A 14,807-nucleotide genomic window follows, 5' to 3' on the forward strand; every position below is an offset into this window, starting at 1 on the left:
GAGGGGCTGAGATTAGCTCCTTTCCAGCAGAAGGCAACATGCCCTCAGGGGCAGGAGAGGTGTCAGGAATTAAGGAAACTGTCCCAGTAGTTAGCTGGCAGAGTATTGCAGCTGAACGAGGGATGGATCCCTTCTTATGGAGCACAGAAAAATGTGTCTTAGGAGGGGACCTAGAGGAGGAAACTGGGGAAGGAATAACGGGGGTGCGGGAATGTCTCCTCACTAGTCACTTGGGGCAGAATGCCCACAACATTAGGAGGATGGCTGGGTCAGCATCTGTGCACCCAGGCACTCAGCCTGTGACCCAGGTTTTGAGAAGAAACTGTGTACCTGACCTCCTGGAGGGGAGCAGTCACACAGCTGACTTCTCAGGGACAGAGATAGGGGAGGCGGAGGGTAACCCGATCCAGGTCCCCATTTTTCAGGATGCTATTTCTGTTAATTTTTTGGAAAGTAAGTGTGTCTCTTTAAATCAAGATGCAGCTCCAATGCCTGGGATAACAGAGGAGTTGGGACCAAGAAATTACCAGGTGGCAGTCTGCCAGAATACAGATGTCCCAACTCTCGGAGTGGGTGGGGGAGGGGGATGGTGATTTCCCCCAGGCAGGTGAGAGACAGGGAGCAGTTATGGAAAAGCCACGGGGAAAAGTGCATCTGATCAAAGGGTAAACACACCTAGTCCAGAGAGCACAGATCACAGTCCTCTAGGGGGCAGGGAAGGACTCAGTGCTGGGAGGGGGAAATACAAGGTAACCCCAAAAAGGGGAGCTGGATTTTCTGCATATGTACAGTCCTGGGGTTGGGAGACGGCTCCCCAAAGGGCCAGTCAATGTGCAGGATCCCCCTGAAACCTTATCTTGCCAGACCCTGAGATATCAAAATACCAGAAACATGATTCAATTAAGAGCCCACACAGAAGGGAACACTGGAGGGAAAGAAAACCATAAAAAACCAGGTTTGCTGTGGATGAATGGGGAAACTGAGGCACGCTGCCTCATGGCCTTAATGGCTGGATGCCAAGAGAACCATAACAACAAAGTTCCTTTGAGATAGTCAGTGACTAACCCTCTTGCAGTGAACTAAGGGGGAGGTGTGACACTCTATACCTTGGCGGAGCATATTGTAACCCCCATACATTCATTTTCATATAATCGTGACCTCACATATAAAGCATGCCTTGTAAGGTATCAGGGGAAAGGTTATGAGCTGCTGAAAGTCATTTCTCTCTCCATATATGTGTATCATTAATGCATATGAAGTCATGAGAATTGTGTTGTATGGTGGTCACTAAAACATGCTGAAAGTTGGGGAATCAGCCAGATATTAGGTCCCCAGAGGCAACAGCAAGGAAAGTAGCCAAGACCCGGGCAGCGTGTCAATCAACCCATCAACAGCCATTGTCCAGCAAGGGAGCTACAATGCGATGACTCACCTGCATGAGGCCACACCAGGGAAATCGCTCAGCCTTGCTTGGAGAGACTCAGTAATGCCCACCTGACTCTGAAGGGGGGGCGGGGGGAGGGGGCAAAGCCATGAGGGAAGAAAGGACATGGTAAAAGGGAGAGCCATTTGTCATGCTGTCTCTCTCTCTCTTCCACCTACACCTATAGACACCACACCAAGCGACTGAAAGGATCAAAGGGGAGAGCCTGACTGAAATGTAACCAGCCAGCCTGTGGTGAGAAGCATCTAAGTTTTTAAGGACATTGAAAGTGTGAAGATCAGCTTAGAATGCCTTTTGCTTTTATTTCATTTGACCAAATCTGACTTGTTATGCTTTGACTTATAATCACTTAAGATCTATCTTTATAGCTAATAAATCTGTTTGTTTATTCTACCTGAAGCAGTGTGTTTGGTTTGCAGTGTGTCAGAGGCTCCCCTTGGGATAACAAGCCTGGTACAAATCAATTTCTTTGTTAAACTGATGAACTCATTTAAGCTCGCAGCGTCCAGCGGGCATAACTGGACACTGCAAGACGAGGTTCCTAGGGTTGTGTCTGGGACCGGGGGTATTGGCTCGTGTCATTCGGTTGCAAGTAGCTGGGAACAGCTGACATGCCAGAGGCTGAGCATGAACAGCCCAGGAGTGGGGTTCTCACAGCAGAGCAGGGTCAGGCTGGCTCCCAGAGTCAAGGATTGGAGAGGCCTAGCAGATGACCGGTCCCAATAACACAGAGGGGAATGTCACAACCATTACCCCAGCTTGCAAGGACCTGCAACTATTATCATGAGAGCCCATCATAACCCCCTGCAAGCAGCTGTGCAGACTCTTGGGGAGGGGGACTTACCTGGCTACGACTCACCTGGCCGACGTGATGCATCTAGTCATGGCACCAAGATGTTAGAGGGATTTCCCTCCCCGCTCCCGCTTCCCTGGTTCTTGTCATGCAGACAGCAAACAGCAAAAGACCAGAAGTCCAAAGTGTAGATAATGCAATGTTTATTGGGGTTAATTCCAAGCAAATATGTCCATAGCTCTACATGTCAGTGTTCCATTCCCAGCTCTGATGCCGCAGAGCATTTACCCCATAACCCCTTCCCAGCTCTGACCCTTGCCTGTGTCCCTGTTCCCCATTGCCCCTATTCCCACCTTCTCCTTCTTAGCAGGCCCAAATATACCTGCAATGCAAGCCCACAGTCCCACCCCTTACAGTTTAGGGACATGTTCAATTTTGGGTCTGGTGTCTTCATCTCACCTCTTTTGTACCCCATGGGAGGGGTAAGGAGTGAGGTTGCGCTCCGGTCAGGGACAGGCATTTCTTTGGTCTTTTCATGTTTTATACCTCCCCCCCGCCCAATCCCCGTTGCCCCTCCTGACTGGTTGCTTGATTTTGTCTTAAGATAGGGGTTGAGGCAATCTTAAAGTGTGCTCTGAGTAACACTTTAACTGCTAAAAGAAAAGGAGGACTTGTGGCACCTTAGAGACTAACAAATTTATTTGAGCATAAGCTTTCGTGAGCTACTGAATGTATCCAATGAAGCAAGCTGTAGCTCACGAAAGCTTATGCTCAAATAAATTTGTTAGTCTCTAAAGTGCCACAAGTCCTCCTTTTCTTTTTTCGAATACAGACTAACACGGCTGCTACTCTGAAACCTGTCACTTTAACTGCTCTTATCTGTTCCCATTGTACCAACAAATCCAACTGACTAGGCAGAAGCAACATCACAGTGTCTTTGTCCCTTGTTTTCATGTATTAGTAGAAGAGTATCAAAAAGCCAAAGCCAAAATGCTATCCCAGGCTAACAAACAGACCTATATACTAACAGACAGCACTACTATAAGGTGGGTGCATAACTGGTTGTAAAACCGTTCCCAGAGAGTAGCTATCAGTGGTTCACAGTTGTGCTGGAAGGGCATAAGGAGAAGGGCCCCACAGGGATCCGTTCTGGGTCCGGTTCTGTTCAATATCTTCATGAGTGATTTAGAGCAGTGTTTCCCAAACTTGAGGTGACGCTTGTGCAGGGAAAGCCCCTGGTGGGCCAGGCTGGTTTGTTTACCTGCCACATCCGCAGGTTCAGCCGATTGCGCCTCCCACTGGCCGTGATTCGCAGCTGCAGGCCAATGGGGGCTGCGGGAAGTGGCAGCCGGTACGTCCCTTGGCCCACGCCGCTTCCCACAGCCCCCATTGGTCTGCAGCAGTGAACCGCAGCCAGCGGGAGCTGCGATTGGCCAAACCTGGGGACGAAGCAGGTAAACAAATAGGCCCTGCCCACCAGGGCCTTTCCCTGAACAAGCCGCGTCCCAAGTTTGGGGAACACTGATTTAGAAAATGGCAAAGAGAGTACACTTATAAAGTTTGCGGATGATACCAAGCTGGGAGGGGTTGCAAGTGCTTTGGAGAATAGGATTAAAATTTGAAATAATCTGGAGAAACTGGAGAAATGGTCGAAGTAATTAAGATGAAATTTAAAAAGGACAAATGCAAAGTAATCCACTTAGGAAGGAACAATCAGTAGCACACACACAAAATGGGAAATGACGCCTAGGAAGGAGAACTGCGGAAAGGGATCTGGGGGTCATAGGGGATCACAAGCTTGATATGAGTCAACAATGTAACACGGTTAAAAAAAGGAACATCATTCTGGGATGTATTAGCAGGAATGTTGTAAGGAAGCCACTTAATTCTCCCGCTCTGCTCCATGCTGATTAGGCCTCAACTGAAATATTGTGTCCAGTTCTGGATGCCACGTTTCAGAAAAGAGGTGGACAAATTAGAAAAAGTCCAGAGAAGAGCAATGAAAATAATTAAAAGTCTAGAAAACATGACCTATGAGGGAAGATTGAAAAACTTGAGGTTGTTTAGTCTGGAGACGAGACAACTGGGAGAGACATGGTAACAGTTTGCAAGTACATAAAAGAAGGAGTACAAGGAAGAGGGTGACAAATTATTCTCTTTAACCTCTGAGGATAGGACAAGAAGCAATGGGCTTATATTTCATCAAGGGAGGTTTGACATTAGGAAAAAATTCCGAATTGGCAGGGTGCTTAAGCACTGGAATCCATTTCCCAGGGAGGTTGTGGAATCTCCATCAGGGAAGATTTTTAAGAGCAGGTTGGACAAACACCTGCCAGGGATGGTCTAGATAATACTGAATCCTGCCGTGAGTGCAGGGGGCGGGACGAGATGACCTCTCGAGGTCCCCTCCAGTCCCAGGAGTCTATGGCTCTATAGATGGATATTGAGCTCTGAAACCTGAGCACGGATTTGTTTTTCACTCTGGTTGTAGGTCCCGTTCAAGTGCCCAGGGCTGGGCTGTTTGTGGAAGTGCTTCCCCCGCGCGGTGCACGGGAGAAGGGCGGTTCTGCCGCTCGGGTTTTTGTGTGAGCCCGGTCGGGATTCCCCTCGCTGTGTCTCTCGCAGAGTGAGACCGGGCGGTGTCCTCGGGCTTCAGGCCGGTCATTTGCAGGAACAACAGGCTGTTAGGGTCATCTCTGGAGACGGGGAATCGCCCTTTTACCGAGTCACTGTCGTATATGCTACAGCCGTGAATCTGGGCGACCCACTCCAGCCCCTTCCTGGGAGCCTGTCGGACCCAGCTCATCCAGTAGCTGCTGAAAGTGAAGCCGCAGGCTTTGCAGGAGAGGCGGAGAGAGTCTCTGGGCTTTTTCACATCCCCTCCGGACTCCACCAGCTGCACCTGGGACCGGGCACCTGGGAATAACAATTAATTATGGGGAACATGAGTACCTCGGGCAATAATCCCGCACCTCCCCAATACATCCAACCCATGGAAAGGGAGGATGTACCTTCCGGAGATTCTGCAATGAGAACCAGGTACAACCAAAGCCCCATTTTCCCTGGTACTGGAAGGCAAAGTTCTCCGGGGACTGGCTGGTGACTGCAGAGACCCGGGGGGCTGTGGATCGTGTCTCCGGGTGCAGCCTGGGCAGAGAGAGGGACAGATTTAAACAGGAGAGTCTTACCCTCATTTGCATGCCCCGCTCCTTATAAGAGACACCCTCCATTTCCTAGCCCGAACTCAGTTCCTTTGTGTGGGGCTGAGAGAAGAGGCGGCGCTTTGTCTCTGTGGCACCACCCCTGTCTCAGTCGGAGCTTCCTACTCGACCATAAAGACACCAGCTGGCATCTTCTTTATCCCTCCTCTAGCTCCCCCACCGAACCGTGACCCTAAGGATAAACTCCACCTTCATATAAGTCTGAACCGGAAAACTACATGAATACCTGACTTAGAGCCCCAAATCCAGACTTTACCCAGGATGCAGTTCTAACCCTGAGTTTTAATACTGGTCTCATCCTTCATCCCTACCTTGAAACTAACACTAGGGGAGTTTTAGGAAAGTCCGGGGCCGTATCCAATTCAGTGGGAGCTGAGTTCGGTGACCCTAGGGCCCCCCGTCCCTCCCCCCCACGGGCCTCTGCTTCTCCCTCGCAGCCGCCTCCCCCTGAGCGACCCCATGAAATCCCACCGTGTCCCTGTCCACAACCCTTGGCCACGTGACTGTCCCCAATGCCCGGGGGGCCAGCGCTGGGCTGAGTGATGCCAGCGGGGGCTGAGGGGCGGGGTCTTTTATCTCCATGGTGACTCTGTGACATTGTGGCACTTTATTGGGGGTTGAGATGTCTCAGCTCCACCCACTGACACCAGCGGAGGGTCCGGGCTGGGATTTCCACAGGCCAGTTGGTGAAAACAACCCACGAGCCGCTTTGGAAAGTCCCGGCGGAGCGACATCCCCCGGTGCAGCGGAGCGGGGTTTATTCCGGCGCCGGGTGATCTCTGCCCCCCAGCCCCGCCCGGACCCTGAATGGCCCATTTCCACACCCCGGCCTCCATCTCTCTGCCTCAGTCCCCCGCCCCGAACCAGGGGCTGTGATAGTTCCCCGGCCTCCCGGCGGCATTGGGGGGATAAAGGCAATAACCGCGTGCGAAGGGCGGAGATGCCGGTGAGGGACCCCACATCGGTGATAATGAACTAATCACCTTCCGCTGCATTAATGCGATAAACGTCCCAGTTTTCTGAAAGGGCCAGAGGTTCCCTGGTGTAAATCAGGAGTAACTTGAGTCTCGTGAAATCGCTTGTGGTGACTTTACACTAGAGGAGGATTTGGACCCCGGAGCTATTCACTCCATCTGCTGTGTCTGATGAAAACCGGAATGCGCTTGTCCCCTTTACACCGACGCAGAGACGGGCCCTAGGAGACCAAGGTGCCGGGGGAGAGCCGGGACTCAGAACAGGACTCACTCCGGATTGGAGTTCACAGATGAAGTGAGGGATCTCTGCACCGCAGGACCAGCGGGGCTCTGGGCAGGCAGGGGAGACACATTCCCCGGGAACGGAAGGGTTAAACTGGCGGGAGGTTTGTGTTCCGTTCCCCCGGGTGCCGGGTCTCCTGCCTGAGCCCGAAGCGGGGGGTGTCGCTGCTGCCCTCGCGCGGCCGCCGGGAGAAGGGCGATTCCGCAGCCTGGGTTTTTGTACGATCACAAACCTGTTTGGTGTCACTGTGTCTCCCGCACAGTAATAGCGGGCGGTGTCCTCGGGCTTCAGGCCGGTCATTTGCAGATACAGCTCACTCTTGGAGTCATCCCTGGAGATGGTGAATCGCCCTTTCACTGAATCGAGGTAGTATGTAGGACTCCCACTGGGGTATATATAAGCGACCGATTCAAGTCCCTTCCCGGGAGCCTGGCGGACCCAGCTCATGTAAGCGCTGCTGAAGGTGAACCCGGAGGCTTTGCAGGAGAGGCGGAGAGAGTCTCCGGGCTTTTTCACATCCCCGCCGGACTCTACCAGCGTCTGGGACCGGACACCTGGGAATAAAGACAGGCCATTAATATCGGTATAAAAACAGCGAGAACACAATATTTTTCTAACTCTGCCAGGTCTTCAGAGGAGGAAAATACCTTCCAAAGCTGCTAGAGCAACAATGACAAGGAGCAAAAATCCCATTTTCCCGGGTGCTGGAGGGGAAAGTTCTCAGGGGACTGGCTGGTGACTGCACAGACCAAAGGGCTGCGGATTGTGTCTCCGGGTGCAGCCTGGGCAGAGGGAGGCACAGATTTAAAGAGGAAACTGTCTCCCTCATTTGCATGCCCCGCTTTATAAGAGACACACACTCCTGCTGCCAGTGATCGGATTGACTCGCCCGAGGGCTCCGGGTGCTGCAGTGACCGGCTACATTGAAATGATCCATGACACAAGGAACCCGTGGTCTGAGCAGGTCTGGGGGCCCGGCTGTGGGGCAGGTGGGAGAAGCTGGGGGGGGGTGGGTGTCTGAGGACAGAGTTAAGTTTTACAGTGGAGCCTCCCTGACATTAATGGGCCCAGAGCGGCGTTTCTGGGAGTTTTTCTTCGGGGGGAATCGAGGGAGGATTCAGGCCACAGTGAAGGGAGATTATGATCCACGGGTGATATTTATATTCGTTTTTATATTCCTTTTCCCAGTCACACTCCACTTCCCTTTTACACTCGGATTGTAAACTCGGTGGGACTGAGAGAGGTTTTATGGTCTGTGTTTGTACCGTGCCTAGGACTATGGGACTCTAGACTATCATTAAGAACATAAAAAGGCCAGACTGGGTCAGACCAAAGGTCCATCTAGCCCAGTATCCTGTCTCCAGACAGTGGCCAATGCCGGATGCTGCAGAGGGAACGAACAGAACAGGGAATCACCGAGGGATCCACCCCCTTTCGCCCATTCCCGGCTTCTGGAGACCGTAGGCACTAAGCCCACAACCAGCACCAAATCTATCACCGCTGAACATCATCCTCAAGATCATTTACTTCGTTAATTATTAATAAGCAATAAAGTGTAGACAGAAGCTTTCTCCTGGTTGTATTTAAAGAACTTGTGTGATAGGAACGCTACGTGTTTTTACACCATCCCCATGATGTAAAATTGAGGGATAATAACAAAAACAACAACAAAACTATTTCCATTCCCACTTACTTTCAGAGAAGTATAAGCATTCACGCTGAAACACACATTTCCATTCCCATTACCACTCATATTCCCTTTCATATCCCCAAACTCATTCACACACATTGGAGAGAGAGAGAGAGAGAGAGAGAGAGAGAGACGCTGTAAGGGAATGTCCGATAGACAGTTACACTGAATGAGACTCAGACCATGGGGGAAGGGGGTTGGCTGGCTCCATAACTCGCCATGGTCCTAGGGTCTCAGACTGGCAGGAGACCAGCTCATTGATGAGGCTAATAAAAGTGAGACCATGTACAGGGCAGGGAGTCAAATAAATCTATAAACTGGCACTACCCAGCTCTATGGCATTGGCCAGCAGGGATTTGGGGAACAGCCTTGTCCCCTTTTATAGCTGCCAGGATTTGTGTTTTCACCTCTCCTGCTCTCTATCCTCACATGGGAACTGAGACATGAACATGGGACAATTTGGGCTTCGGTTTGGCAGATAATAACTATTGCCCCCTTACTAAAACTAAGTGGGGTTGTTTGGTTGGGTAGCTCCCAGTACCAAAAGAAAGGGGAAGTGTCGATGGGAAATCAGGACCCTGAGATTGACAGTCCCCAGGGGCAATGGGGAGAGGCCAATGCTCCAGGTCAGCCTGATTGACAGGGCAGGAAGGCTGATCAGGGAGTCAGCAGGCCAGGGGGGTCCCATCCTCCCTGGGAGCTGGAATTGCCTGGGTCAGACAGAGTGGGGCCGAGCTAAGGAGAAAGCAGGGGCCCGAGCTGAGCTGGGGAGCAGAGCTGGGCCAGATCCAGAGGAACCAGAGAAGCAGCCCAGAGAGAGCAGATCCTGTCCTGGGAGGAGAGCTGGAGCAACCAGAGCCAGAGGAGCCAGAAAAGCAGCCCAGGAAGCAGGTGAGTGCCTGGAGCAGAGTCACAGAAGCAGCCCACAGAGCAGACCTGTGCTGGGAGCAGAGCTGCAGCCCCAAAGCCAGAGGCACAGCCCAGGGAGAGCAGACTTGCCCTGGGAGGAGAGCTGGAGCAACCAGAGCCAGAGGGGCCAGAGAAGCAGCCCAGGAAGCAGGTGAGAGCCGGGAGAAGAGTCACAGAAGCAGCCCACAGAGCAGACCTGTGCTGGGAGCAGAGCTGCAGCCACAGAGCCAGGGGGGCCAGAGAAGCAGCCCAGGGAGCTGGAGGCAGAGCAGCAGCAGCAGCCGGGCTGTGGCAGAATGGAGGAGCTGGAGCCGAGGCAGAGTGGAGCTGGGGCTGGGCCTGGGGCTGGAGCAGTCCGGAGTCGGGTGTGGTCAGCAGCTGGGGGGAGTGAGGGGGACCCTGAGCAGTGGGCCCAGTGCAGGGAGACGCCCCCAGCCAAGAGGCTCTGCAGGCCAGACTGGGAGGGGGATCGTAACCCCGACGGGGCGGGGGTGACACTGCGAAGAAGGGTCCTGCCACCTCGAGCCTGAGAGCGTGTGGCCACCGCCAGAGTAAATGTCCAACCCGCAGCATCCCTGCAGCAAAGCCAGGGCCTGGGCAGGGGCCTGGGACATGTGAGGAACAGACTGAACTGCCCGGACATCCCAGAGACGCTGTTTGTGATGTCCCCGGGCCAGAGAGGGGGTGAGATGTTTTCCTTTCACCTTCCCATTTTTTCCTTTTTTAAAAGAATGATTGCTGCTTAATAAATTGTATTTGCTTTGAACTGTATGTAATGCTCAGTGGGTCAGGGAAGCATCCAGTGCAGAGAGAGCCCCCAGAGTGGGGACACCCTAGCCCCTGCCCTAAGTGACCACAACAAGTTTGGGGGTCGAGCCCCCCAGGAATCCTGGGCCCAGCTTTGTTGGGGTTACAAGGACTCTGCCACATGGGTGAGTGGAAGGGGAGCCCCCAACTCAAAAAAGATCTATTGGAGTTGGAAAAGGTACAGAGAAGGGCAACAAATATGAGGAGGAGGATGGAAGAGCTTCCGTATGAGGAGAGACTAAAATGACTGGGACTTTTCAGCTTGGAAAAGAGACGGCCAGGGGGGATGTGACAGAGGCTTATAAAATCTTGACGGATGTGGAGAAAAGGAAAAAGCAAGTGACATTTACCCCTTCACTTAACACAAGAACCAGGGGTCACCCAATGAAATTAACAGGCAGTAAGTTTAGAACAAACAGAAGGAAGTATTTCTTCACACACCGGAGTCATCCGTGGAACTTTTTGCCAGGGATGTTGTGAAGGCCAAAATTATAACAGGGTTCAATAAAGAACTAGATAAGTTCATGGAGGACAGGTCCATCAATGGCTATTAGCCAGGATGGGCAGGGATGCAATCCCGTGCTCTGGGTATCCCTAGCCTCTGTTTGCCAGAAGCTGGGAGTGGACGACAGGGGATGGCTCACTCGATGATTCCCTCTTCTGTTCATTCCCTCTGAAGCACCTGGAATAGTCATGTTGGAAGACAGGATACTGGGATAGATGGACCATTGATCTGACCCAATAGGGCCGTTCTTACATAAAAATAATGATCATAAAAAAGTTTAGTACAGAAACTCCCCAAGATAATGACCTCTTGAGATAGCGATGATGTGAGATAATGACCTTGGCAAATAATGCGTTTTGAAAATCTTGGCCTACTAGGAAATGTATGTGTATAAGTTTCCCAGTCACAAATCGAGCATCCTGTAGTGAAGTCACTAGAACATAGTCCACTGCTCTGGCTGCTGTTGTTTGGCCATTCACTCCACCGCTCTGTCCCCCATGGCCCCGCAGCGTCGCCTTCTGCTGCCACCGGCCACTGTGACCTCTGCCAGTCGGTCTCTCGCGGTTCCACCAGTTCCAGTGATTTCAGCTCTCAGTGGGGGAACCTCACTGCTGGTGCAGGCTGGGCCGTCTCTGCCACAGAAACACTGTCCCACCGCAGGTCTGAGCCCTGAGACCTGATTCTCAGTGATTTCAGCTCTAGTGGTCACGGAACAAACCAAAAGACTCTCTATGGAGCCAGATCAGCCCTGTCTCTAAACAGGAGAGAGGGGCAGGCCAGACAGTGCACGTGACTCTTAGGCAGAGCCCCCACCACCAAGAAAAACGTCTGTGCGCCTCCCTCTCTCTTCAGTGGGATCTGGCATCCAAACCTCCGGCTTAGCGAGTGCAGTTCAGTTGCGGGTGACCAGCGCTTAATTTGTAACGAAAGAGGTGCCGGGACTCAAGCAAGTTTATTACTTTCATAACTGATGTGACAAGCCCGAAGGTCCCAGGCTCTGCACTGCCGAGCCTAGAGGTGCCCCAAATATCAGGACTGTCTCTATAAAATCGGGACATCTGGTCACCCTAACTGACAGATGCTGTCCTGTGAGTCTGACACAGAGATGGGCCCCTAGAGAGTCTCCGAGGGGAGAGTGACCCAGAACAGGACTCACTCCAGATTGGAGTTCACAGATGAAGAGAAGGATCTCTGCACTGCCGGTCCAGTGGGGCTCTGGGCAGGAAGAGGAGACACGTTGCCCGGGAACGGAAGGGTTAAACTGGCTGGAGGTTTGTGTTCCATTCCCCCGGGCGCCGGGTCTCCTGCCCGAGCCTGAAGCAGGGGGTGTCGCTGCTGCCCCCGCGCGGCCGCCGGGAGAAGGGCGATTCCGCCGCCTGGGTTTTTGTATGATCACAAACCAGTTTGGTGTCACTGTGTCTCCCGCACAGTAATAGCGGGCGGTGTCCTCGGGCTTCAGGCTGCTCATTTGCAGATACAGCTCACTCTTGGAGTCATCCCTGGAGATGGTGAATCGCCCTTTTACAGAGTCACTGTAGTATATGCTGGTGCTGTAAATGTAGGCGACCTACTCCAGCCCCTTCCCGGGAGCCTGTCGGACCCAGTTCATGTAGTAGCTGCTGAAGGATAACCCGGAGGCTTTGCAGGAGAGGCGGAGAGAGTCTCCGGGCTTTTTCACACCCCCTCCAGACTCCACCAGCGTCTGGGACCGGACACCTGGCAATAAAGACAGGCCATTAATGTCGGTATAAAAACATCGAGAACACAATATTCTTCTAACTCAGCCAGTTAGTTCTTCAGAGGAGGAAAATACCTTCCAAAGCTGCTAGAGCGACAATGACAAGGAGCAAAAATCCCATTTTCCCGGGTGCTGGAGGGGAAAGTTCTCAGGGGACTGGCTGGTGACTGCACAGAGCCAGGGGGCTGCGGATTGTATCTCCGGGTGCAGCCTGGGCAGAGAGAGGCAGAGATTTAAACATTTAAATGTCTCCCTCATTTGCATGCCCCCGGCTTATAAGAGACGCAGTGATCTGTGTCTGCTGCCAGTGGTCTGACTGACTCGCCCTAGAGCTCCGGGTGCGAGATTCAGAGTGTCCCGTCCTGTGTGTCTGTACAGCGCCAAGCACAGGGCGCTGGGGTCCTCCTGACACTTTTGGACCCCTGGGAGGAATGAACAGCTCCCTGCAGTGACTGTGTTTCCTCACTCAGAAACTGAGGGCCTATTGTAAGCTGATATTGGGGTTGTGGGGGACTCAGCTCTGGAGCCCCGTTCACGCGCACAAGGGCCATGCAACGTCCGGTCAGGGGGTCAGTGTCTGGCGGGGTTGGGGGGGCGCAGGGTCTGTCCCACCAACGTATTGGGCTGGGCCACCCACTAGAGAGGGAAAATTTCCCATCACGCTGGGAGGGTTTTGGGAGGGAAATCCCATTCCCTTCCCAGCAGCGACCGGCTACAGTGAAATGTTCCATGATAGTCGGAACGTGATCTGAGCAGGTCTGGGGGCCTGCCTGTGGGTGCGGGTGGGAGAAGCTATGGGGGGCGTCTGAGGACAGAGTTAAGGTTTTGCAGTGGAGCCTCCCTGACATTAGTGGGCCGAGAGCAGCGTGTCTTGGAGTTTTATCTTTAGGGGAGAGTCGAGGGAGGATTCAGGCTACAGTGAAGGGAGATTATGATTCATGGCTGATATTTATATTCGTGTTTACATTCCTGTTCCCATTCACACTCCACTTCCCATTTACGCTTGGATTATAAACTCGGTGGGACTGAGAGAGGTTTTATGGTCTGTGTTTATACCATGCCTAGGACTATGGGATCCTGGACTGTAATTAAGAACATAAGAACGGCCACACTGGGTCAGACCAAGGGTCCATCTCGCCCAGTATCCTGTCTACCGACAGTGGCCAGTGCCAGGTGCCCCAGAGGGAATGAACAGAACAGGGAATCACGGAGTGATCCATCCCCTGTTGCCCATTCCCGGCTTCTGGAGACCCAGGGCGCTAGGACCACAACCAGCACCAAATCTATCACCGCTGAGCATCATCCTCAAGATCATTTACTTAGTTAATTATTAATAATCAATAAAGTGTAGACAGAAGCTTTCTCCTGGTTGTGCTTAAAGAACTTGTGTGATATGAACGTGACATGTTTTTAAACCATTCCCAAGATGTAATATTGAGGGATAACAACAAAAACAGCAACACAAATATTTCCATTCAGACACTATAACCATTCACGCTGAAACACATATCTCATTTCCCATTACCACTGTCACTCATGTTCCCTTTCATATAACCACACCTTGGAGAGAGAGAGAGGGAGAGAGAGAGAGAGAGAGAGGGAATGTGCTCAGGGAATGTCCGACAGACAGTTACACTGAATGAGCCTCAGACCATAGGGGTGGGTGGGTGGCTGGCTCCATAACGCGCCATGGCCCCAGGCTCTCAGACTGGCTGGAGACCAGCTCATTGATGAGGCTAATAGAAGTGAGACCATGTACAGGGCAGGGAGTCAAATAAATCTACAAACAGACACTACCCAGCTCTATGGCATTGACTCACAGGGATTTGGGGAACAGCCTTGTTCCCTTTTATAGCTGCCGGGGTTTGTGTTTTCACCTCTCCTGCTTTCTATCCTCACACGGGAACTGAGAGGTGAACATGGGACTATTTGGGCTTCTGTTTGGCAGATAATAATTCCTTTGAACCCATATCAGTGTCTGTAATAGAATATCTGGGACCGAGTGAATCCCCACCGCGCCCAGTGCGGGACACCCGGTTCCCGGTGTCTCCGCCTCCCGTGGATCTAGATCTGACTGTACAGCCGGGTTCCTTTCCCCCATTTCAAACGCAGGAAATTACTGTCTCCTGTGAGCTCCCAGCGCCCGGCCTGTCAGCATGAAACCAGCTGGGGCTTTCTCTGGGAACCGCCACGGGAGGTTTTTGTCTGAGCTCAGACCGGCTTCCCCTCACTGTGCAGGGGGCGTGTCTGGCACAGCGATAGCGGGCGGTGTCCTCGGCTCTCAGGCCGGTCAGCTGCAGACACGGCAGGTTGCTGGGATTGTCCCTGGAGATGGTGAGTCGCCCTGTGGCTGGTCACCTTAGTGTCTGTGCTGCTCCCATTGCCCCTGCTGATCGGGGGACCCACTCCAGCCCTTCCCGGGGCCCTGAGGGACCCAGAGCTC

General features: G+C 52.6%; 2 protein-coding genes and 1 gene segment (V, D, J or C); all 3 read right to left on the minus strand.

Annotated features, from left to right (window-relative positions):
- Positions 1 to 14,807, minus strand: part of LOC102940154 (immunoglobulin epsilon heavy chain-like) — a 1,331,510-nt gene that overhangs the window by 1,229,502 nt on the left and 87,201 nt on the right. The window lies entirely within an intron of this gene.
- Positions 1 to 14,807, minus strand: part of LOC119568011 — a 937,337-nt gene that overhangs the window by 847,405 nt on the left and 75,125 nt on the right.
- The window catches only part of LOC102948108, an 883,083-nt gene that overhangs the window by 821,897 nt on the left and 46,379 nt on the right, over positions 1 to 14,807 (minus strand). Inside the window, exon 1 of one of the 2 annotated variants that reach the window (XM_043526997.1) lies at positions 7,363 to 7,452. The exons of the other annotated variant lie outside the window; for it this stretch is intronic. Coding sequence (XP_043382932.1) covers positions 7,363 to 7,408 — 46 coding nt within the window. The 5' untranslated portion in view covers positions 7,409 to 7,452. Of the gene's footprint in view, positions 1 to 7,362; positions 7,453 to 14,807 lie in introns of those variants that run through there. 2 annotated transcript variants of the gene reach the window in all.

Source organism: Chelonia mydas, chromosome 13 (assembly GCF_015237465.2).
Source record: "Chelonia mydas isolate rCheMyd1 chromosome 13, rCheMyd1.pri.v2, whole genome shotgun sequence".
Taxonomy (NCBI): Eukaryota; Metazoa; Chordata; order Testudines; family Cheloniidae; genus Chelonia; species Chelonia mydas.